Source organism: Falco biarmicus, chromosome 14, assembly GCF_023638135.1.
Source record: "Falco biarmicus isolate bFalBia1 chromosome 14, bFalBia1.pri, whole genome shotgun sequence".
Taxonomy (NCBI): domain Eukaryota; kingdom Metazoa; phylum Chordata; class Aves; order Falconiformes; family Falconidae; genus Falco; species Falco biarmicus.
This window is the reverse complement of record NC_079301.1, coordinates 15,465,465-15,488,959: the sequence shown is the minus strand read 5'-3', so window position 1 is coordinate 15,488,959 and position 23,495 is coordinate 15,465,465. Positions and strand designations below refer to the sequence as shown.

At 38.6% G+C, this 23,495-nt stretch overlaps 1 protein-coding gene across 2 annotated transcripts in view; it reads left to right on the top strand.

Annotated features, from left to right (window-relative positions):
• TBC1D8B (TBC1 domain family member 8B) overlaps positions 1–23,495 on the top strand; it is a 41,996-nt gene that overhangs the window by 10,714 nt on the left and 7,787 nt on the right. For both annotated transcript variants that reach the window (XM_056359371.1, XM_056359372.1), the window contains exons 3-16: positions 2,206–2,324; positions 2,960–3,185; positions 4,073–4,313; positions 5,747–5,954; positions 8,134–8,301; positions 9,632–9,781; positions 12,622–12,772; positions 14,517–14,731; positions 15,179–15,296; positions 16,001–16,286; positions 17,958–18,087; positions 21,352–21,450; positions 22,628–22,696; positions 22,909–23,149. In XM_056359371.1, the coding sequence (XP_056215346.1) occupies positions 2,206–2,324; positions 2,960–3,185; positions 4,073–4,313; positions 5,747–5,954; positions 8,134–8,301; positions 9,632–9,781; positions 12,622–12,772; positions 14,517–14,731; positions 15,179–15,296; positions 16,001–16,286; positions 17,958–18,087; positions 21,352–21,450; positions 22,628–22,696; positions 22,909–23,149 (2,421 nt within the window). The remainder of the gene's footprint in view (positions 1–2,205; positions 2,325–2,959; positions 3,186–4,072; positions 4,314–5,746; positions 5,955–8,133; positions 8,302–9,631; positions 9,782–12,621; positions 12,773–14,516; positions 14,732–15,178; positions 15,297–16,000; positions 16,287–17,957; positions 18,088–21,351; positions 21,451–22,627; positions 22,697–22,908; positions 23,150–23,495) is intronic.

Here is a 23,495-nt window from a genome sequence, read left to right as displayed (position 1 = left end):
TATGTACTATGACTTAGAAGCTAACTGAGTTGTATAAATTCTGTGCTGCATATGTATACTTTACAACAAAAGGCTACATAATGTAGTTGTAGTTTGTGGTAGAAAATGGATTGTTCTTTCTGTGAAGTGAAGGAATGGAAGAGACAATGTTTTGGTTCTGCTATAATATACAAAGGATCTGCAACAGTGCTTCTAAATAATTTAAATATTTATTTAAAAGTTTCATCTTTACTGTGTCATATCCGTGCCTCTGATTCACCCTGTGACTCAAATAATTGGTCTACATGTGTAGTCTGAGAAAAATAATCAATTTGAAATTTAATTGCTGTTTTAATTACTCTTTGTTTGATTTTTAAGGTGGTGTTGCAAATCCACCCTGTGTAGTGCAGGCTTAATTGTTTAACCTTATTTAGAACAGTTTCTGTTAATTCCCAAGGCAACTTTTACTAATTCTGTAGGGTTTACTGAAAGTTGTTTAATTAGTCTTTACAAAGTAAATAGAGAAAAAAGAAATTGTTAAAGGTGTGTTCTTGCTTAGGGGTATTGATCCTATGTGACTACACTGGCTGCTTTTATTTGTGAGCATTCCAGTGGAGGATGCCAATTAATTTATATTCTAGAATCCCTTTATTCAAACCTATGTAATTTTTTTCCCTCTTTCCTTATCCCTGCCTCCCACCATCTGGTGGGGAGCCGCCTGTCTTTAAAGACCTGACTCAATATTGAATTTGCTGGATCTCTACTGTTGTTTCACTGGTATCATCTGTGCTTACTACATCTTATCACTTGCATAATTTGTAATTGAGTATGTGACAAGAACAAGATGAATTATTATAAGCATTTTGAAGTTGGCCTACCACAATTCTCTAATTGTAGAAGTAGGCAGTGGGTAAAAGTGTTCCTTTGTATTTAAAGTAAACCAGTAATCTAAATGTATTTCTCTAAAATTCAGGTGAGGTAGTTTTTTCTTTGCTATAAAGTTGCAGTGATGTTCGCCATGTATAGGTGGGAGCTCTCTGAAACCTAGATTAAAAAGCTGTGTAAAGTAATAAAGTAACAAGGTTGGCTTCTCTCTACGGTGTTTGAAAATGTAATGTTTTTGGAATACTGAATTTTATTTTGGCTCTGTGGTTTCTACATTTCTTATGGTTATTGATAACAGGTTTCTTTTTGAGTTACTCCTCCTCTTGCACGTATGTAATGAAAGGAAAAAACCAGTCCTTTATTCCAGCGTGTTTGAGTCCCAGAGGGTCTAGAAGGAAAAAATACTAATTCTAGTGGTGCCAAACATTGTTTCAAGGATCATTCAGCTTGTGTGAAGCAGTGAGCCTTTTTTCCTGCATCTGGAGTTAGTTCTGGTATGTGTCCTCTTGGAGAAGCCTGCAGCTGCATGCAAACAGTGCACAGTTTGGACTTAGAGCATAAGCAAAACTTGTAGGTAGGATGACATTGTTTCCTGAATGGTGGTTGCCTAAGCTTTAGCGTGGTTAGAAATACAGTTAAAATGTGACTTGATAGAGAATGTGATAAAACCGTGGCTTACGCTCAGCCAAGTAAGTAATAATTGACTGTAAGCAACATAAATAGTTGTTTCAAGTACCCAAAGAGAAATCTCTGCTACCTTCCTGTTCCATGACGTGTGCTTTACATCCTTATACACCTTAGAAGGGATTTTGCACAGCAGGTCTAAGGCTTGGAGTTCTACTCTGGAAACTGTTGTGGGCCAGTATCAAAGCTGAGATATCAGAGACCCAGATTTTGTTTTCTTCTTACTCTCATGAATTTGATCTCGCATTTCCCACCTTCTAGACTATTAGACTGGGAGTGTTCTAGCAATGCTTTGCCATCCATGTTGGGGAGGTACTGCTGAGCTGAAGGAACTGTCAGTCCAAGTCAGGCTTCAGCGCTGAGCCACACAATGTTGACAAAGCTGAGGTGCTTCTGGATGTGAAGGCTAGAAATATAACTGTGTAAAGGACTTGAAAGATAAAAACAAATCAGTGCATATTTTTAATGTACATCAAATACATTTTTAGTGTGCGCAAGGGTTGGACAAAAGATTTGAGAGACTTGTGATTTGGACATGGGCATCTAAATTACTCTGTGAATTGGGAATTCGTTAAGTATTCTCTTGATCAATATTTTTAGTGAAATGATTAAAGTCTGTTCTAATTTTAAGTAATAGTAACTTTCTCTTTCAATCAGGATCCAGCAGAGAAGAAATAACGGAACACTGGGACTGGTTAGAACACAATGTTATGAAGACTTTATCAGTATTTGATTCAAATGAAGATATTACGAGCTTTGTCCAGGGAAAGATAAGGGTAAGTAACAAGCTCGTGGCATAATTAGGAAGGGCTAAGTATTTTTTTTCTCTAAATGTACATGAATAATATGTCCTTTTTAGAATATCAAAGGACAGCATTGTAACACTATGTACTTCAGATTGAGTAGTATGTGGCTGTTAAACAGAACAGTGGAGCGTATTAAAGTTATCTGCCCCACAGTTAAATGAGGTCGTTTGTCATAAACTCTCCTTGGTACGTGATAGACCAGATGCCTTTAGATAGTGGTCTGAAACTGCTGATAAATTATTTCAGAATAATTTTAATAATGCCTGGGAAGCATATGGTGTATTTTTGTGAAGGTACAACACTTCACTTTATGTATGTGAAATCTTTAGCCCAGGAATTCTTGTGATTAACGGAGGAAAATATCTGTTTCAGAAGAGGAGACCTGGAAGTGTGTGTCTTGCTTAAGTTGTGTGGGAAACTTGGTGGATGAGTCCGTGGTGGATGAGCACGTTTGATTTATGACCTATGTTTTGATCCTCAGACTATTCTTCCTGTTCTGAAATTTACTATCCTGTTAGGAGAATGCTACACTGTATGTATGCAGGTGCATGTATGACACCCACCCACGTGGGTGCATATATAAGTAACTGTTTGTTTTCGTTTAGGGTTTGATTGCTGAAGAGGGAAAAGGTTCTTTTACAAAAGAAGATGATCCTGAGAAGTTCCGTGAAGGTCTTATGAAGTTTGAAAAGTGTTTTGGATTACCAGAGCAGGAGAAGTTGGTTACCTATTACTCATGCAGTTACTGGAAGGGCAGAGTGCCCTGTCAAGGATGGCTTTATCTTAGTACCAACTTCCTTAGCTTTTACTCATTTTTGCTGGGAGCAGAAGGTAAGTGAGCCTCGATACTGAGCCTAGTCCCTTCACATTTTGCTGTTTATGTTCAGATCTGGAAGAATTTTTCCTGTGTCCTAAGGGAGCTGTTTTGTCATGTGAGCAGGTGTCTACACAGAACAGAAAAAACTGCAAACACAAAATACTTTATGGAAATGAATACATCTGTGTAACTTACTATACAACGTCCACTGGTTTTCTTCCTTTAGATAAGCTTCACAGAGAAGGCAGACCTGTTGCAGTTGACTGACTAAAATAGTCATCTTTAGTTCATGCTGTATATTAATTCAGTCTGTGAGGACTAGTTATTTCTTCACACACAGACTTAATATTTCACATGGCTGCACTATGCACTGATGGTAACTGCACATATCTTTTTTTTTTTTTCCTGTGTAACATTAATTTGAAATTCCTAAACAAATGCCTCTAATAAAATACAGGATCCTTTCTAAGGTAATTTTCACTTGTATTGGGAAATGTCATAGCTAACTGGCACAGTTCCTCTAAATGCCAATACATGATTGATTTACTTTAAGTAGTCCTATTTGTAAAGAGTTAAAGCGGGGTGGCTTATATATAGTGCTTGTTTGCCATTTGCAGTTTAACATAACAGCAAAGAAAAGGTGATGTAATCTTCTATTTTCATACATGGTGTGTCTTCAATGTTTTTCTTTCTGTAAAATTCTTTCTAATGGAATTATTTTATAGGGATTGTGAACAGTGTTTTTTGTGCTTGTGAGTTTGTAGCCCTTTCCAAGTGTGTTACCATTTAACTATATTGCTTAATTATATTTTATTAGTGCTGTTGACTAATACTTTTTTTTTAGTATAAGGGTAGCAGCCAATGAGAAGTTACTCACATGTATTTGTATTTGTATTTTCAGTAAAACTTATTATCTCCTGGGATGAAATATCAAAACTTGAGAAGACTTCCAATGTGATTCTGACAGAGAGCATTCATGTGTGCTCCCGTGGGGAAGACCATTATTTTTCCATGTTTTTGCATATTAGTGAAACGTTCCTTCTCATGGAGCAGCTGGCAAACTATGCTGTTAGGAGACTTTTTGACAAGGAGACATTTGAAAATGATCTAGTCCTTCGTGACCCCCTGCAGATCACCAAGAGGTAAGAGATTACTTAGAGCCTGTCTGCTCTGGGCCCAGTACTTTTTTAGGCAAAGGGGCAGAGAATCCTTGTCTTAAGGAGATACGTTAGCAGAGCTGGTGTTCTCTTAAACAAGTGTCTTATTAAAATTTGGAATCAAAGCAATGTAAGGCATTGTAATTTATTGTTACTTTGCAGTATCAAAAGTCTATATGAAGGCAGGAAGTGATCAGACCTTCAGAGTTGGTCTTCAACTAGAGGTTTTATAGTAGTTTGAATTTTTAAAAGGTGTTCTAGCATAATTTAGAATTAGAAATTTAAAAACAGAGCTGCAGCGTCTCTGTAGATACCTGATGAGGAAGGCTAAGGTGGAGAATAAATAATTTAATAAACGTGTAAATAATAACTGCATGGCTTTTCTGCCAGTGGAGATGGGTAATAAAATCAACGAGTTGCAGATGGGTGCATGGCTTTTCTTATTTATGACAGTATTTTAGGCAGTGGGAAAGACATGTGTGCAAGTAACCTGTTGTTTTAGGGTCCTTCCTTCTCAAAGATGGTGTGTGATTATTCCTTGTTGTAATTTTCTGGTTTCTGTTGAAGCAAATGTTACCTTTTCCTCAGAGAATTGTCCAAATTATCACTCAGATGCTTAGGTTTTCATCTGTTGACCACAGCTATTTACTGTGAAAAGTAACCAGGAAAAGCAAGTCTGTTGTTAGGCAATTTAAATTCACATAAAGGGACTAAATCTTTGTTGGGAAAAGCTACCTATCTGCAAATCAGAAATTTTGCTAAAGCATTTTTCTAATAATGATTCCTACTTAAAACTCTATGCAGCTATGATTTAAGAAGAAAAAAAACCTATTTAGTTTTATAGTACACTGATGATAAAACCTTTTTAGGTTGTATTTCCTTGGTAATTATACCTTAGTTTGGTAGCAATGCTGGAGAGGGATGTTGCTCTACAGCCAAAACATTGTTTCTGGCTGCAGTTATCTATGAAGAATTAGCCCATGGCAGATGTTTACAACATGTGCTCCATTTGTAGCTAATTAATCCTTTGTCAATCCAAAACTTGGTTTAGGTTTAAGTGGACTATTCTAATGGGTGGGGAACCAGCAGATTAGGCTATCAGTATGATTTTCTGCGCTATCTGTAGGCTTGGATTCAGCAAAGTGCTTTACTGTGTAAGAACAGGCTTGAATCTATTCCTATTTAGTGAAGTATTTGAGTATTTTTGGTTTATATAGATAGGTGTGGTCCTGCCCTTTCTTGCATCTTCAAGCAAAATTTGAACCCTCCAGACCCACCTCATGGGTTATGGGAGGGCATGATGTTTTACTGTCTTTTCCCAAGGTATTTTTAACTTTTGTGTTTGTAAAGACATTTGAAATTTATTTAATTTTTCTTTTCTCTCTCCTACCCTTTTTTTTGTTCTGTTTTTAATCTAGAGGCCTAGAGAGCCGTGCCCACAGTGAACAGTTTAGTGCATTCTTCAGGCTACCCAAAGAAGAGACCTTGAAGGAAGTTCACGAGTGCTTCTTATGGGTTCCTTTCAGTCATTACAACACCCATGGGAAAATGTGCATTTCAGAAAACTACATCTGCTTTGCTAGCCAGGATGGCAGCCTGTGCAGTGTAATCATTCCGTTAAGAGAGGTAATGCAAACTACAAATCAGCTAGTTACACCAGAAGTTTTGAACTTGCGTAGTTGAACACCAGTTTAAAAAAATTTTCATTATAGTCTGCATACGTTTCCTGCTACCTTGAATACTGCATGTAGGAATTCTGTTTGTAGGTTTAAAGAATAGCTTTCATGTTTTAGCTTTGTTCCTCGTGCCCTCTTTCCCTTTTCTATTTACTCTCATTTCTGTAGCTAAGCACAGAACCCAAATTTTTTAGTACTGTTTTTTTTTTTTTTAATGGAAAAGCTTATGCTTAATTCATAAAGTTGAGCTAATGAGATTCTCAAGATAGGAAATAAAGAATTGGAGAGGGTGGAGGATCTTGAAGATTAGCAATTGCTCTGCTGTGTTTCTTTCTTAGCTCACTAGTGCGATTCTTTTTGCAGCAGTTGAGCAGTGCTGTCTCTTCAAAAGTCTATAGGAATATATGTCAAACGGTTGTTGAACACTGGGACAAGTAGTATCAACAGATGGAATAAGGACCGTATCGTAAAGGACACAGCATTCATATTTCTATAGAGTACTATAGATAGACTATGGAATAACTTCTGGGGAAAAAAACCCACTTCTCTGTCCCTCTCTTGACTTCGTGTGATCTGGGACATTGCCATGTTTCAGTCTTCCAGTGCTAAAAGCTTTTCATCAGCACCCAGATGTATTTTACAGTAGCCTAAAAATGGACCAGGTTCTGTAATTGATCTGTAATTGCTCTACATACTCTGTGTACGTACTGCCTGATGTAAGACACCTGATCTAGCCGGGTAAGCTGAGCTAATTTCAGCAATACACTTCATGTTTCCCACCCAGAACACAGAATCCTAGAATGGTTTCAGTTGGAAGGGATGTTAAAGATCATCCACCTCCAGCCCCCTGCCATGGGCAGGGACACCTCCCACCAGCCCAGGTTGCCCAAAGCCCCATCCAGCCTGGCCTTGGACACTGCCAGGGATGGGGCATCCACAGCTGCTCTGGGCAACCCGTGCCAGTCACTCACCGCCCCCCAGTGAAGAATTTCTTCCTCATAGCTCATCTAAATATACCCACTTTCAGCTTTAAAGCCATTGCCTCTTGTCCTATCACTGCAGGCCCCTATAAGCAGCCCCTCCCCAGCTCTCTTGCCACCCCCTTTATGTACTGGCAGGCTGCTCTAAGGTCTCCCTGGAGCCTTCTCTTCTCCAGGCTGAACCACCCCAGCTCTCCCAGCCTGTCTTCACAGCAGAGATGCTCCAGCCTCGGATCATCTTCATGGCCCTGCTCTGGACTCCCTCCAACAGGCCCATGTCCTTCTTACCCTGGGGCCCCAGAGCTGAACGCAGCACTGCAGGGGGAGTCTCACTCACGAGAGCTGAGTAGAGGGGGACAATCACCTCCTCCAACGACAGCATTAGCCTAAAGCAATTTATTTGATCATCTGTAAATAGTCTTGCAAACAATGGAGACTTCCATAAGCTATGAAAAACAAAAAGAGGCTGTGTTAAAAAGGAGCTGACTCTAAATTTATTCTTGTGGGTTGTCAGGCCCTCACTGTTTGTTCTACAGTACTTCAGAGTTACTTTATTTCAGTGGTCTTTCATTCTTTACCTATAACAATGTAAAAGCATCAGCAATGGCAGTCAGACTTGCTATTCATGATCGTCTCACTTGTACTTGCATTATTAAAGTGTATTAACTGCTCTAATCTGTAACTGTTCCATCATGGCAATTAAAATCATCTCCAGCTGTCATGTGTTATGAAAGCTGTCTTTGAAAGGGTATTCTCAGTGGAAATTCATTCTTATGAAATTTGTTTCATTTGATTACTTGCAAAAGTCATGTTTTGTCTGCTTTTGGATGATAAGAAGAAAAAGTAATAGCTTCAGCAGGTAGAAGGAGGCAAGACTTTCAAATAAGCTCAGCACTCGCAGCTGCGAAAAACTTTTCAAAGATTTTTGGTACTCTGTCAAAAATATATTGCATAGTACTTAGTACCTTGCCCTAAAATAGCTCCATAGCACTGAGCTTTAAAGTAGCGTTTGTTACTTGTGTCACTAATTCTGCTTGTGTGGTGCTTCATACTCCTGTTTCATGTACACATGTATTTTTAACAGGTTTTCTCTTTTAGAAAGAAGATGGTAAAAATTCTTGCCTAATTTATGTATCCTTGCTTCTGTAGGTCACAGGAGTGGATAAGGCAGATCCAGCCAACAGAGGAGTCAGCATTAGTACCAAAGGAAAAACAGCTTTTCGTTTCACAGAGGTTAGAGATTTTGAACAGCTTGTGGCAAAGCTCAGAATGAAATGCAGTGCAACTTCAAGTCCACACCACATGATAAATACAGAGGTAACTGCTCTGCTAGTTCCAAGATCTTAGTGCCTGTTCCTAGGAATAAGGTTATGTAGTTTTACTGAGATAAATTTACATATTGTTGTCAGTGTTTTGCTGTGTAATGCAATACCTTTATATTTAAGCCTGAATCTAGACACAAGATGGATAACAATGTTTGCTGTACCTCTAGATTTCAAGTTGTCTAAATCTTTTCTTTTTTTTTTCCTCTTTGAAAAATCATGTTCCCATCTCTTGCCTTCAGACCCTTCACATTAAAAAAAAAAGTACACCACAGTCTGATGTAAAATTACTTGTAGCTGTGTCAGTTTTTTGCCAGCTGACTATTTGACTCAGGAAGTTGATGGAATGATTGTAAGGATGTTTCTAGATGTGAAGGCAACTGTGTGTGTAGTTTCATGCATGAGAAACAAGAAAGCAATGACAAAACACGCATCCCTAACAAGCATGACTTCTAGTTGCTGTATCTCTTCCTTGAATATTTTCCCCTGAGAAGAAATTAAATAGAATCAACTGGAGTAGCCTCTAAAGTGACAAATGTAAGAGTGGAGAGTAACAAATACATGCCTTTTGGTAGAAAATAATCAGTGAATGAGCAAAATCTCTATCTTCAGATTTTGATTCTTAAGGGTTAAAAGGCAAAAATGAGTAACAAAAGCAAGATGGTTTGATATCAGCAGAAATGCTCAGCTGGTAAGGGTACAGTACTGCCCTGGGAGACCTGAGTGGTAAGGTCTGCTGCTCAGGGGCATTCCCTTTTACAGTACCTTATTTTGGGTTATATCTCTATTATTTTGACATACCATCCTAAGTCATGTACCTCTGTCTTTAAGGCATAGAAAAATGAATAACTCCGTGCCCATATGAAAGAGAATGTGTTAAACAATAGTGCTACTCTGAAAGCATTCTGTTTTGGGTTCTTTTACTTTGTTATCCATCAGGTTTTGAGAAACAATCCAGGTTCCAATGCTGGTTTTTAAATGCTCTCAGCATTTCTGTATAGCTCAGTATATGGCTCCATTTAAATGAATGTTTTTCTTTTGACTTCAGTGGGAATGGATGGCCAGGCCTCTCTATCTATTACAGGTCTCATTATGAGTATCTGTCCTTTCTTCATTAAGTTTTCGGCTGTAAACAATGATTTCTTTTTCCAGCGCAGCACCCTGAAAGCCGAGCAGTGCAGAGCAGGGATTGTTTTTCATTTATTCTGGAATTCTGTATCTTGTACCTGTAACTTAATATAATAAACAAGTCTAGAAGCAGAATGGTTTCTGATATCAGTGCTGCTTCTTGAAGGATAACTACCACTGTTAAATTTTTTTTCAAGGTTGCAGCTAGTTCTGCCTCCGACAGTCCGAAGGATTTTGATGCAGGTCCGTCAAAGATGGGTCAGAAAGATAATAGCAAAACTGTCGGTACAGAAGCCCTAATGACTGTCTACCATCCTCAGGATGCTGAGAATCTAGACTCTAAAATGGTAAGGGATAAAATGGCCCGACAGTTTTTGGAATCTTAACTGGAAAGGACTAAAGTATATTCAAAATGTATTCCAGCACAGTTGCTGATTTCCTCTGGGGCTTTGCCAATCTTCTTTCATCTGCATTTTTTGTATTTGGGGTCCACAGGGTGCTCTTCATGGCTCCATTCAATTTTCTGCTCATCTTGTTCAGTAATGGTATGCTTTATCTTCATGGAACTAATTCCTCCTGCTCTGCCACCCGTCAGGGAAGAGTTGGCTGTTTTATGATAGTGAACATGTTTCCTATCTGTCTGAATTGTCAAGATACAAAGTCACTACAAACTCTTTGGGAGCAAAGAGGATGTTACAAAGAAATTGACATAATTTCTTCGTTGCTTCATTCTTTTGCACTTCTAAGAAAGTTATGCTCTAGAGAATGTTTTCTTTAATTGCTTTTGCAGTAGAACATCCTATTTTTGCTTCTCTGTAGTGTGTGCAAGAAGACAGAAAGGTTTTATTTTAAAATAGTATTTCAGCAGATTTGGGTAAATTAAGACATGGAAGCTTTGATACTAGAAATACCAGAAAATAAACACCTTTGAGCAGGAGAAAAGGGAATCCAGATTTTAAAGTTCTGCCTTTTATAGTATGTTGAACAAAAGTGGACAAAATCTACTTTTCTTTTCGGCACCTTTAATTGCTCTAACAATGTTAAATCTTACTGCTGCATGCACAAAAAATGTAAAGGCAATGTTCAGCCTGTCTCAGCACTGGAGCCTCCCATGAGCTGGAGCACCTGATCATCAGTTCCTTTGCTTCAGAGAATTGTGGTTTAGGTGCATAATCAATAGTTATTTAGTGTCTGCTGTGCAGGTAAAATGTCTGTAACTTCAATTTGGTCTGAATAAGGCATTTTTGCCATTTTTCATTTTGTGAAGCAGGTTTTGCTTACGTGGCTAGTCCTACTGAGGTTAATATGCATATGCTGTTACTGTCTACATTGACAGAAATTGCTAGTTTGTAAAAATGTTGTATCTGATTAAATGTAAAATCTATATGGGCATAAGTGTTTTCAGCTATTAGTTACCCTTCTTAACTCTAGACATCATTCTCCTGCAGATTCTTCTGATTATTGATTCTCTTCTAGTGTTATTTGAAACTCATGTAAATAAACTGAGGAATTGAGAAACTGTGGGAGAATAACGACACTGAGCACCATTTGTAGCCATTCTGTTCCAAATCTGTCAACTAAATAAAACGCAACAAAGCGTGATGAATCAAAAAAAGGAAGCAACTGTTTGGCCTGTTCAGTTGCTGTGGGGTATTGTTTCATCTGTAACAGAGTTAGTACATTTTTATTGCTGTTAGCAAAGAACAGTTCATAGATACGTTGAAATTGAAGTATGTTAATTTATCGGAGTAATTAAGCAGGTGTCTGTGACAGTGCATTGACTTTGCAAATAATCACTTCCTTGACTTCATTGCACCATTGTGGCCAAATACTTTTTCTCATAGTTTGTTAGAGCTGTCAAATTAGTATAGAGAAACCTGCCACCACACATAAGCAATCTGAACCCTCTCTTCACCCTTCTTCTCCTAGTTGTCTTTTCTGTTGCTTTCACTCAATTTAATCTTTATTCCTTCTCCTATTGATTTATCTTTTATTTATTTATCCTTTAGCAATAAAAAGCTGTTTATCACAAAGCAGCAACAAAAATTGGGATATTTAAAAATTGTCCCAAGTTACAGTAAACAGATTTGTTTGTATGTATGTCTAATACAAACATGTATGTATTTACATGGAAATAGCTGAAAAAGAATCTTATAAGAGGAAATTTTAATGTACCTCTAATTTTTTGCCATAGAAATTATATCGGCTGTTCAGTTTTTTTATCCATTATCTTGGCAATGCATTTTTGGAATGCCTCAGGAGAACTGTAGTGGCAGAATTTGTCTGCACAGTTGCAAGTTGTACTGGTTAGCTGTTTCACTGCTTTATCACTGTTTATCCACTCCCTTTAAATCCCAAATACTTTGTGGTCCCTTGATAATTATGTAATTTTTGTTGATGTGGTGCCAAAGCTGCAAATGCTTATACCTAGAGGTAACAAGTAGGGCTATCTACCTATTGATTGGTTTTTTTTTTAAATAAGTTTAGCAGGATAGTGAGCAGTAAAACATAACGAATAGGTGGTGATGACTTCATTTAAAATGAAAAGCCAGCTTGTGTACAGTTATTACTGGTTACAGGTTGGAATTATTCTTAAGTGGGAAGTAAAGAAAAAGCTGAATTTAGGAGTGGCTTGAAAAAGGTGAAAGGGAGTGATTTACTCTCTTAATACAGCAACAAGGGGACTTCGGGTGTATTTAGATGGTGGCAGGTTTGTCTGAGTTCAAAAAGCAACTTGCAGGGGAAAAATCTGCTATGTTGTTAAATTCAGAGAGATTGCCTCTACTGAAGAGGTGCCTGTGCTTCTATTTACTGGAGGATGGAGGAGGATTTTGTAGGTGTTGGCATGACCTTACTGTCCTGTGGCAATTCCTATTGGCATCTGTTATATGGGATACTAGATTAGATTTACCTTTTATCTGTTCTGGTATAGACATTCTTGTAATAATATACTTTAAAGAATAGTAGGTCACGCAGGAGATTGCATTGTATGCCAAACTTTCACCATGCACAGGTTAGATTTTGCTCTGATTTGCATCAGCTTTCATTTCATGTATCAATATGGAGGCCAGTGCTGTCATTTCTAATTCATATGAATCTAACTGAGAGCAAAATTTGATTCTGTTCTCTGAAACCCGAGGAAAATCTTCCAGTGTACTTAGTGCTTGTTGTCTTCTGCTTTTCGTAGTTGAAGGAAAAAATGAAAGAACAGTCCTGGCACATCCTCTTTGTTGAACGTGGACATGGTGTCAGTATGTTTCGAACAAAGAAGACTCGAGACCTAGTTGTAAGAGGGATCCCAGAGGCTTTAAGAGGAGAGCTCTGGCTACTCTTCTCAGGTATTGCATAGCAAATATAATTGAATCATTTTGTAGACTCTACTGTATGGATGTTCTAGTTACTAACTGAACGTAGTGTGACAAAAAATGCTCTGGCAATTTATCCAAATCTTTCTGAAGAAAGACACTTCAAAATGAGGAACAGAATAATTTTGTCTTATTTTGTTTTGCATTGATTCAAACAAATCTGCTTCTGCTTCTTTTACAACAGACTCAATTGAAAAATAATGATAAGAATGGTGAAGGGTCTAGAGAACAAGTCTTAGGAGGAGTGGCTGAGGGAACTGTGGTTGTTTAGTTTGGAGAAGAGGATCAGGTGGGTTCTTACAGCTCTCTACAACTACCTGAAAAGAGGTTGAAGGCAGGTGGGGGTAGGTCTCTTCTCTCAGATAACTAGTGACAGGACGAGAGGAAATGGTCTCAAGTTATGCCAGGGGAGGGTTAGATTCAATATGAGGAAAAATTCCTTCCAGGCTGCCTAGGGAGGTGGTGGAATCACCTAGGGAGGTTTTTAAAAAATGTGTAGATGCAGCGCTTAGTAAGATGATTTAATGATGGACTTGGCAGTCCTGGGTAAACAGTTGGCCTTGATGATTTCAAAGGTCTTTTCCAACCTAAGTGATTCTATGATTCTATAATACATGCCGTTCCAGGGGACAGTCAGTTTCAGCAAAGCCTCTTCACTTGCTAAAAAGAAAAGCATGGTTGTGGGACTGTGTTTCAGTACTTTTGATTTAAGTTGTCTGACAGGCTACTGTTACCAGAGACACAAAAAAAAAACATTTTCTTGGCAGAGAATTTGGCTCCAGAGAAGGTGAGATGTGCAGGTATTGTGAACTTTTTTACACACATGGAATCTCTTGCCAAAGCTCTGAGTGTGTGTTTGTGGCTTTCTCCTTTAGAACACTGCTGTGTCAGAGCACTTAACTTGGGGAAATGGAGGCCCTGGGAAGGAAGATACTGCTTTGCAACACTGCTGTGCACTTTCTAGTCCCATTCTCTGAAACACTTCAGAAAAGCAGCGGCCGTTGACTTGGTCAGGGTCATACAGGAAGCCTGTGTTAGATTTAGAAAATGAGCTGCAGATTTTGAGGAGCCATCCAGTACTCTGCTGGCTGTACTCAACTGTGTTCCCCTGGGCAGAGCTTTCTGCTGTTCCAGAGGATCTGTTTATCATAACAAATGCATTTTATACTCTTCATTCAGCTACTGTATGGTCGTACCTTTTGAGGACACGTGAAGGATTTACCTTTGTTAGTGTTCTTTGAGTGTTTACATAGGCATTTATGCTTCTGTTACCAGACCAGTATCTCTGACTTGGAAGGTGTTGACATTGAAATTATGGAATTAATTAGGTAAATATCAGTCCTTTGCCTAGTTTTTCTAATCCATTTTCAGCTCTACAAATGGAAGGGTATTGTGTTTGCCAGAAATCTTGGGCAAAATTGTAGGTGAAAGGAAGCTTCCCCCTGCCCCGCAATGAAACAAAAAAGTGAAAATCAACTTTATCATGGCACGTGACTTAGATTTCCTCCAAGCCTTATTTTATTTCACTTTGCTGTTTTTGTTTCAGAGTAATTCCATTAATTTCTACAGTAGAATTACTCTTATACATTACTGCAGTAACACCTGCATATTTGTGAGGTACCTCAGTAGTCACCAAAAATGTTTATACAAATTGCAGACAATCATGTGGATACTTTACTGTTGTCCTCTAATACTGTGCAATGCAATGTATTGGCAGGTGCTGTGAATGATATGGCCTCCAACCCTGGTTATTACACTGAGCTGGTGGAAAAGTCCTTAGGAACTTGCACTTTAGCTACTGATGAAATTGAACGAGATTTACGTCGCTCCTTACCTGAGCATCCTGCTTTTCAAAGTGACACAGGAATTTCTGCACTCAGGAGAGTTCTTACAGCTTATGCATACAGGAATCCGCAAATAGGGTATTGTCAGGTACAGCAGTTTTGAGACTCTTAATGTTGGTTGTCTCGGCTCATGATGGCAGTATAGTGGCACCTCATAAAATCAGTCACATAAATATGGAAGGGTTTCTTGCTCAGTGGTTCACTTACTTTGCTTATTTCATCCCACTGTGTAACATGAGTATTTACATTGTACTTGAATTTATTGGTAAATGCTGTAATTTCTACTTCATATGTGCCTTTGCATTCTTACTAGGCTTTTAGCACTTAGAAATATTTTTATATCGTTTAAATACTATGCTTTGTGTTTAATAATACAGAGGTAAAAGTCTTACACTGGATATGGCTGTAGGTTATCCTAGCATTCTAAAAATATGCTGTGAAATGCTTTCAGAAATACAAATTTTAACAAATGACAACAGTTGTGTTTTCGGCATCTTTCCTTGTAAATACTTCCTTTCATGTTTAAATGTTACAGGCAATGAATATTTTGACATCAGTACTTCTGCTGTATGCCAAAGAGGAGGAAGCATTCTGGCTTTTGGTTGCTGTGTGTGAAAGGATGCTACCTGATTATTTCAATCGTCGAATCATTGGTAACATCAGTCTGTCTTTTCATCTATCTAGAACTGAATGTAAATGATCATTCATTAAGAACAAATGTAAGGAGTGAGCTGAAGGCTGAACAATGGGGAGAAACTGTTGCATTTGGTTCAATACTGTGAAGTAGAAAATGGAAGTTACAGAGACTGTCCCAAGACAACTCCTTAAACAGGATTGGATATGATTTTCAGATATTGTCATTACTCTAGGCATAACTACTCAGGAAGAAGTAATTTAGACTTTTTATACTGTTCTTTTGGAATTATAACTGCAACTCGTGCTATTTATTTGACACTTAAGTCAGCTTAAAGGAAGAAGTTACTCCAGGTCCAGACTGAGTCTTTGATCTCATACTCAGTACTCGCAGGTATATATGCTAGGAGGAAGTCGGCTGTGAAGTTTCTCTCTAACTGCAGGGAGGGTATATAAGCTGTCAAGAGAATCCTTGGAAGTAGCCACCCGCACACAAAAGTGCTAACACACTTTACAGTATGCAGCAAGGCTCTGGGCCCATGCATACAGTGCGTAGCTTCCAGCGTAGGGGACGAAGCCAATGGTTCCATACAGCTGGGCCTGTGTTTGCTTTTCCAACGAAGTTGCGTTAGGACAGGGGCTTGATTTCTGGCCAGTGCTCTGAGAAAAGTATGCTTCTCTGTATTAAGATTTGGGTGGTGGTTTTGTTATCCTTTCCCTGCAGGTGCCTTGGTAGATCAGGCAGTGTTTGAGGAGCTCATCAGGGTTCATCTGCCTCAGTTGACAGACCACATGATGGACATGACTTTTTTCTCCTCGGTCTCTCTCTCCTGGTTCCTTACCCTTTTTATCAGTGTGCTGCCTATTGAAAGTGCAGTCAATGTGGTGGACTGTTTCTTCTATGATGGAATAAAGGCAATCTTGCAGCTCGGTCTCGCAGTGCTGGAATACAACATGGAGAAGTTGCTGACTTGTAAGGATGATGCAGAAGCGGTCACTGTTCTCAACAGGTATCACTGTAACTGTTATTCATATGGGCTGTGTGGCAGCTGCTATAATTGCAAATAGATAAGTCATTCTGGGGCAGCTGAGAAGACATCTGGCCAGGACTTCCAAAGGGTTTAGAGGAATTAAGTGTTCATCTCCGGCTGAAATTCTGAAAGGGGTGGCTGGAAAGTATGCCTGGATCCTTTGAAAATCCCATCTTCCATGAAAGTTCTTTTAAAACCATTGCCATTTTGTGTATTTTAAAGTAAAAGCAATGTGGGTTTGCCTGGAATTTATATCACTTATAGAAGGCGGCTTTCCTTAATGAGAAGGTAATTTAGAGCACACTAAAACTGTTCCAAACAGTTCAGGCATCAACTTACTGACAAGACGTTCTACAGCTTAGTAGTTGTATTTTAGGCTATAGTGGCTCCTCTGCTGCTAATGAAATAAGACAAAAAAAATGCAATGAGGACAGTCACAACCAGATGTTTGTTCTATATTAGTATTTGAAGAATAACTTCAAATATGCAACATAAAGTACATTTTAAACTGATGTGTTGCAAGCAAAGCTGGCATGTTTTTTTCTTTACTACCTACCTAAGATCTGTTGTTGCTGCTGTGATTGTGTACCACAGAGTATTAAAACAGCAGAATGAATGTGCTATAGTAGTCACCAAGTTATGACTGCTAAGAACTGATAATAAGAATTTCCTTTTAGTGAGGCTTTTAAATGTTGCATGTTTGAATAGGGTAGGAGCTACAGAATTAATGAGGAAAATGTAATTTTTACTATAAGAGACCATGCAGCCTGGTATTTACTATAAAACCTAGCTGTACTCATTTAAATATTTAAAACTTAAAAAAACCCCTAACAGTAAGCACATTCACCCAGTTTCAGTGTATTAAAATTTAAAATCTAGAAGTATGGTGAAATTTACACTTTCACTTGAACCAAACAGGCTGCTGTTTCCACTTGACATCCAGGATTTTGATGATTATGAACTTCTTTTGAACTCCTGCTTTCAACATTTTGTCTGGCTGTAACACTGCTGTTGCGCAGTTAATCCAGCCTTCAGCATGCCAGTATATTTAAAAAATGATTACAGTAGTTTGCCTCTCCTCAAGAAAAAGGAAGCTATCGGTCCGTAGATATGTGTTCCTTAATGTTGGCAAACGAAATGGCCAGCCTCTGTAATGAATCTGTTTTGGCGGGCTGTGTAGGTATGATGAATAGGTCCAGATCAGACGTGTCGTGGCTAATGCATCCTGGGGAATTACGATTGCCTTGGTCACAGTTCAGGACAAGCCACTCTTCCTTTCTCCCAGTTATGCAGTACAACCTTGCTAGATGGATTAGAGAACAAGGGGAATGCTGAGTGGAAGGGACTTTGGCAAGCCTCTAATTTCCCACTCAAAAGAGGATTACTGCTAGCACTAGATCACACCAGCCATGTTATTTTCTAGCTGGGTCTTAAAATCTCCAAAGGTTAGAAGCTCTACAGCCTTCTCTGGGTAGGCAGTTCCCATGTTTGTATGCCTTTGTTGCTATTACAGCATTTTTGTGCTACTCATGCTAATATTCTTTGCTGTTTCCCGTTCTCTGTGCACTTTTTCTTCAGTAGATGCTGATGTTACTGTTTTGTTGTGATAAACTGGTTCCTGCTGATTTCTTGTGTGTTTGCTTTGTGCAGATTTTTTGACAGTGTCACTAACAAAGACAGCCCTTTGCCTCCGGCTGTGCAGCAGGGCTCCAACCTCAGCAATACAAAGAGTGACCATCCAAAAGTGGACATTACTGATTTGATCCGAGAGTCAAATGAAGTACGTGTTCTTGTGGGTATGTTTTCACATCCCATGCAGTGTTCACATTGCATGGGCTACCTTAAAAATAGTGCTGCTGTGTTGTACAAACTAGAGTAGAAAACCTGTGTAGGTTGGTAGAAATGGGGTTCTGTAGGTTGTTGAGTCACACTGAAAACTTATAGGTTATGGGGTAGGCTTGTTTGTTGTTTTGTTTCTTTAACTGCCTGGAATGTGCTCGCTAGGCTGTCCTGAGTGGAGTTCCCTGGGTTCGTCACAGGTCACGTGTGGCCATCCCTCATTCACTTTATTGGTATGTCAACGAAATGACAACGTACAGCAGAAACAGCTGTTGCATTTACTAATATGAGACGGATTACTGCACGCTGCAGACAGTGGTAACATTTGCCATAACAACCAGTGCAGGAAAGTGTACCCTTGAGTAGTTTGTTGTATGGGTTAAATAACTGTTGAGAGATGTGTTCAGTAAGGAAGACCAGTGGTGATCTTCTAGCACTTTCTTTCAGTTTGCAAGTTTGATTTCTGTAGTGTCTAGCCTTGCAGCTCGGCATTGGGGAGGGAGTAAGTCTAGCTTCTCCTTCTCCTTTTGTCCCCAGATTATCATGAGGCATGAGTAGTATTAACCAACTTATAGGCAAGTTTCTGCTCAGCAGACCTGAAGTGAAAGGCAAGCTGAGAGAAGAGATTTGTTCACATTTTGATTTTGCTCTCAACTGGTTTCTTTTATCTATATGATACTTTTTTTTTTTTCTTTTCTGATTCTTACTCATATGATTCTAGTGAAAGATCCACAATAAATCTGTTTTGGAAAAATGTCCTGGTCTTTACTTGGAAAAGATTAACTAACTGTAATTTGTATAATTCTAGGAACTGTCTCTTTTTATTTTTACTGAGAAGAGGGTACTTTGCCTTTAGTGGGGTTAACAAAGACAAGAATCAGAAATTCAAGTTCTCTTGAAGTATCTTTACAGCATTGGGCTACTCTTATAAAAAGTCCATGCTTCTGCTGTCAGTATTGTTTCAGAAGAATGTTACTGAAGAATCGTGTTCATAAAAGACTTAAGATTCTTGTAAGAAGAGTTGCAAATTATTATGGGTCTTTCTTGTCATGGTGAGATCTCATAGTGAGGGTGAATACTTGTAGGGTAAAGGACAGGGATGGTAAATACTGAAGTGCTCTATATGCATTCTGAAATAGAAGCTGAAGTTTTCACAGGGATGGAATCATTGCTGGAAGACAAAGCAAAAGAAACTCCCCTGCCTTTGCTGACAGGTGGCTAGACCAAAGCAATAGCCTCTGATTTGGTACAGCTTTTGAACATTGATTTGGGCAGATCCTTGAATCTGAATCTCCCACTTCTAATCCCCATTTCTATCTCATAGCCCCTTTTTTGGTTGCAAATTTTTATCTTCATTTGAAACTGAGTGTCTTTGATGCTGGTCAGTGTCACAACCCCTTGTTTGGGAACTGCTGATACAAAGTGAGAGACAATTTCCTGCTTCCCGTTTTGACCAGACAGTTGATTTCAACACAGTTCTGATCCGGTGAAGGGTTTATTTTCATATCACTGTGGAAATAAAACGAATTTTGAAATTAAAAGATTGCTGCAATGGAGAGTTGTCATCCTGCAGATAGATCTATTTACAAATTATGAATAAGTGAACAGAGATGTTCTTTGTGGTACTGTTGCTTTGCAAAGGTGTTCACAAGATTGAGATGAGATTAAGTGAAAAAATGGAGTTGAATTTTAAAATTATGTTCAGTTTCATGCCTTTATGACTCAGGCACAAATGCAAGACTTATGCTTTGGCAGTCTAATCAGATGTGAAGATGCCATATTTAACTAGTGAATGGAAGAACGTGTAACATTTTATCACATCACACTAATTCAGAGTTAGATTATACATCTTATTTATATTCTTACTGAGGCCATTGCACAATATCAGTGCCTAGAAGCCAGACCAGTGAGTGAGTTATAATTCAGAGATGCAGTTTCTCTCTGCTTCGTCTTTGTTCAAAGTCAGAAGTGTGCTGGTAGAGGTCTTCACAGGAACATAGAAATACAGTTCTAGAAGAGAAATCCACAGGTCATCCAGTTCCGCTCCCTGTTCAGCATACACCTGGATCAGCCTTGAAAAATGTCTAATGTTGTTAAAACCCTTCAACAAAAGAGAATCTGCAAAAACTTTAGCCCATTGTAGGATTTCTCTGCCCTTGTCAGAAAACATCCTCGTCTCCAGTATAGTTCCTCTTGGGTGCTCATAAAGTGCTATTGAGGATAGTCAATTGCAGTTTTCTCTGCAATTCCTTGTTGTCCTTAGGTTGTTGTTCTTCATCATTTACCCTTTCAAATCCAGTCTTTTCTTTTTCTGGATTCAACACAACCAGTTCCTCTAACCTTTCCTCAAACCTTCTGTGCTTCATGACTGTGTTGCAGTTTTTTTATATCTTGTTTAAAGTGCATTGCCGAAAATGGGAACAAAACACACTGTGGGAAAAACTTCTGAAACTCCTTTGTTCTCCAAGTTTGCTGTTAGAACCAGTTGTACATGTAGTGCACGGTGGTCGTGGTTAGGCGGTGTCTTTCTGGTTACATGTGTTGCTGAAGAGTGTCAAAAACCTTACAGAAGTAAAGATGTATCCTATCCGCTGTTTCAGTTCTACGCACTAGACTGAATTTCCTCATAGGAGGAAATGGAATTGATTTGACATGATCCTGATAAAGAATGTCAACCTGTTTTGATTTATCTTACCTGTCTCTATTTAGATTTTAGTTGTTTAATAATTTGTTCCATGATTTCTCTAGGAGTTTGTTTCTAGTTTTTGCCTACTATCCCACCTTTCTTTAAAGGTAAATGTATTTATTCTACTCTAATGCTCAGATAGCTAAGAATGGTTCAGAAATTACTTCAGCTAATTTCTAAAGTTCACTAGAGTGACGACATACACATCTTAGACTTTGCTACCTGGCAGTAGTAGTCACCATGTGATAGCAGAGTTGGATATAGAGCCAATATGCAGTAAAATCTCTTCCCACACTGTGAACTCCTTCAGTTCCTTCTTTCTCCATCACCCTTTTTAAAAGTTGCACTGTTTAGGGAGAATGTTAGTGCTTCTAATATAAATGATTTTTTTGCTCAGAGTTTCTGGGATCTTCCTTTGTGTCCATATCTGTATGGTACTTAGATGCAAGAAAGACAAAAATATCTGCTTTGATGTGTCTAGCACCAGTTGATTTCATGGAAAGATGCCTTTCTTCTTAGAGATACGGTGATATTCGATATGAGGATGTTGAGAGCATGCGCAGCAGGAACAGGCTTTACGTGATCCAGACATTGGAAACTACGACCAAACACAATGTGGTGAGTGACTTGGAAGAGCTAAATCCTTTCTCTGATAAAATTTCTTCCCTTTTGGAAAATTCTGAGAAGAGCTACATTTTCTAGGGCCAAATACATAATTTTATACGATGAAATCCCTCTTGTCTGCAGGGTGTCTATTAACTGAGGTTTGCCCTGTGACGTTTACAGGCTGTGAATCACAGCATGACCTTCTGGTCTCGTTAGAAGGAACACCATCGCAGACAGCTTCTGAGGGCTGGCTTATCTCTGACACTGCATTGATTGGAACAGGCTGACCTATATTTCTGTCTGCTGCTGTTAAATTGTTAATGCATTTCTCTTAGAGGCATAGAGCACTGTAAAATGTCCACAGTGCTACAGTAAAACAATTAATCACCTGCATTTTTACTCTGGGAGGCAATCAGTGAAGAGATTATTGTACTGCATTCAGCAAGGTCTGTGGTGTGCGTGGGTGTCTGGTGGTGCATGCACGGTGTGGGAGCTCTTTAGCAGTCGATTTCATCCTTTATGTTCAGACTCTGAATGAAGGTAGAGGTTGCGAAGCACTTCCTTTTGTTTGCCTATTTTCTTCAGTGGCTCCTTCCCAGTAACTGATGATAATACTAGGCTATTTAACAACCAGTGCTTCTTTCTGTAGTAAATGTAGCTTGTAGCAACTGATACTACTAAATGCTGTTGGTTGTGCTAAGGTGGTAACTGTTGTATTTCATTTTACAAAAAAAATGTATTGTGAAGACAGAACCTGGTCTTGTAGCTAACTTTGTTTTAAAAAGCTGTGAACAATTTATTTTTTTTAATTAAAAAGTGAGGATTCAACTTCACTGTTGTGAGCTGAACATGCATTTGCCCATTATAAAGGAAACTATGTGCTATATCTTTATAAATAGTTGGGGGTTATCTCCTGGGTTTCATAGTGTAGACTCCATGTATGCAACTAATGTGACTAACTTTAAGCTCCCGTTTTTGGGGAGAAATTATTTCTTTTACTCTATAATCTTCTGATTGCTTTTAAAAGAAGTTGTATTCTTACTCCTAATTGTAACGTGCCAAAACCTGGAATATTCAAACAGTGACTATTTATTATTATTAAAAGGTTAAGTCTCCTATAACTTTATTCTACAGGCTTATTCCAAAACAAGAAGACTCGTTAATTAATTTTCTCTTAATTTTGTTTCAGCTACGTGTTGTGTCCCAGGACGTAAAATTCAGTCCCAGTGATCTTGAAGAGCTTTATGAATTATTCAAGGTAACGTGCCATTTTTCTCACCATACATCCATCTTAATGGTAGACTGTGTTATGGGTGTGAAACAGTTTTAACAAATTGAAGTAAAAGCTAGATTCAACATATGTTTTACATGTCAGCTTTAAATCAAATTACATAGTTACCTTTCCACATCTTTCACCCAGAGACAGTTGTTGTTTCAGAAAAATCTTAACATTTTATCTTTCTTTTGCAGAAGGAACACTTTCTTTCCTGTTACTGGAATGTAAATAGTCCCGTCTTACAACATCATGATGCCAGTCTGCCGTATCTTGAGCAGTATCGGATTGATTGCCAGCAATTCAGGGTTCTCTGTCATCTCTTGAGCCCCTGGTCACACTGTGCAAACAGAGACTCACTTGCATTGTGGACATTCAGACTGATGGATGAGAGCTCCGATTGCCTTATAAACTTCAAACAATTTGCCTGTGTTCTTGGTAGGAGAACAACACCTATATGTAGCACATTCAGAAGGGAACTCCATCTGGGAGTAGTCCTGGGGTGCATCACCTTCCAGACACTATATAAAGAGCCTAAAGAGACTAGCCTCTTAACTTAAGGTCAAATAGTCTATTTTTTAACATGTGAAATGAATAGCAAAGACTATTTAAATGGAAGCCAAATGCTGAAAGCTTGAGCTTAGTATGAGCTATTCCATGGTGAAATGCTGACAAGAAAATGAGAGCACAGTTCCGTAACTTAAAGCGTCTATAATTCACCTAAATAGCTAACATGAAGCTTTACAAACTAGTAACTTTTCTGAGACGTTAATCCCCTGGAGAA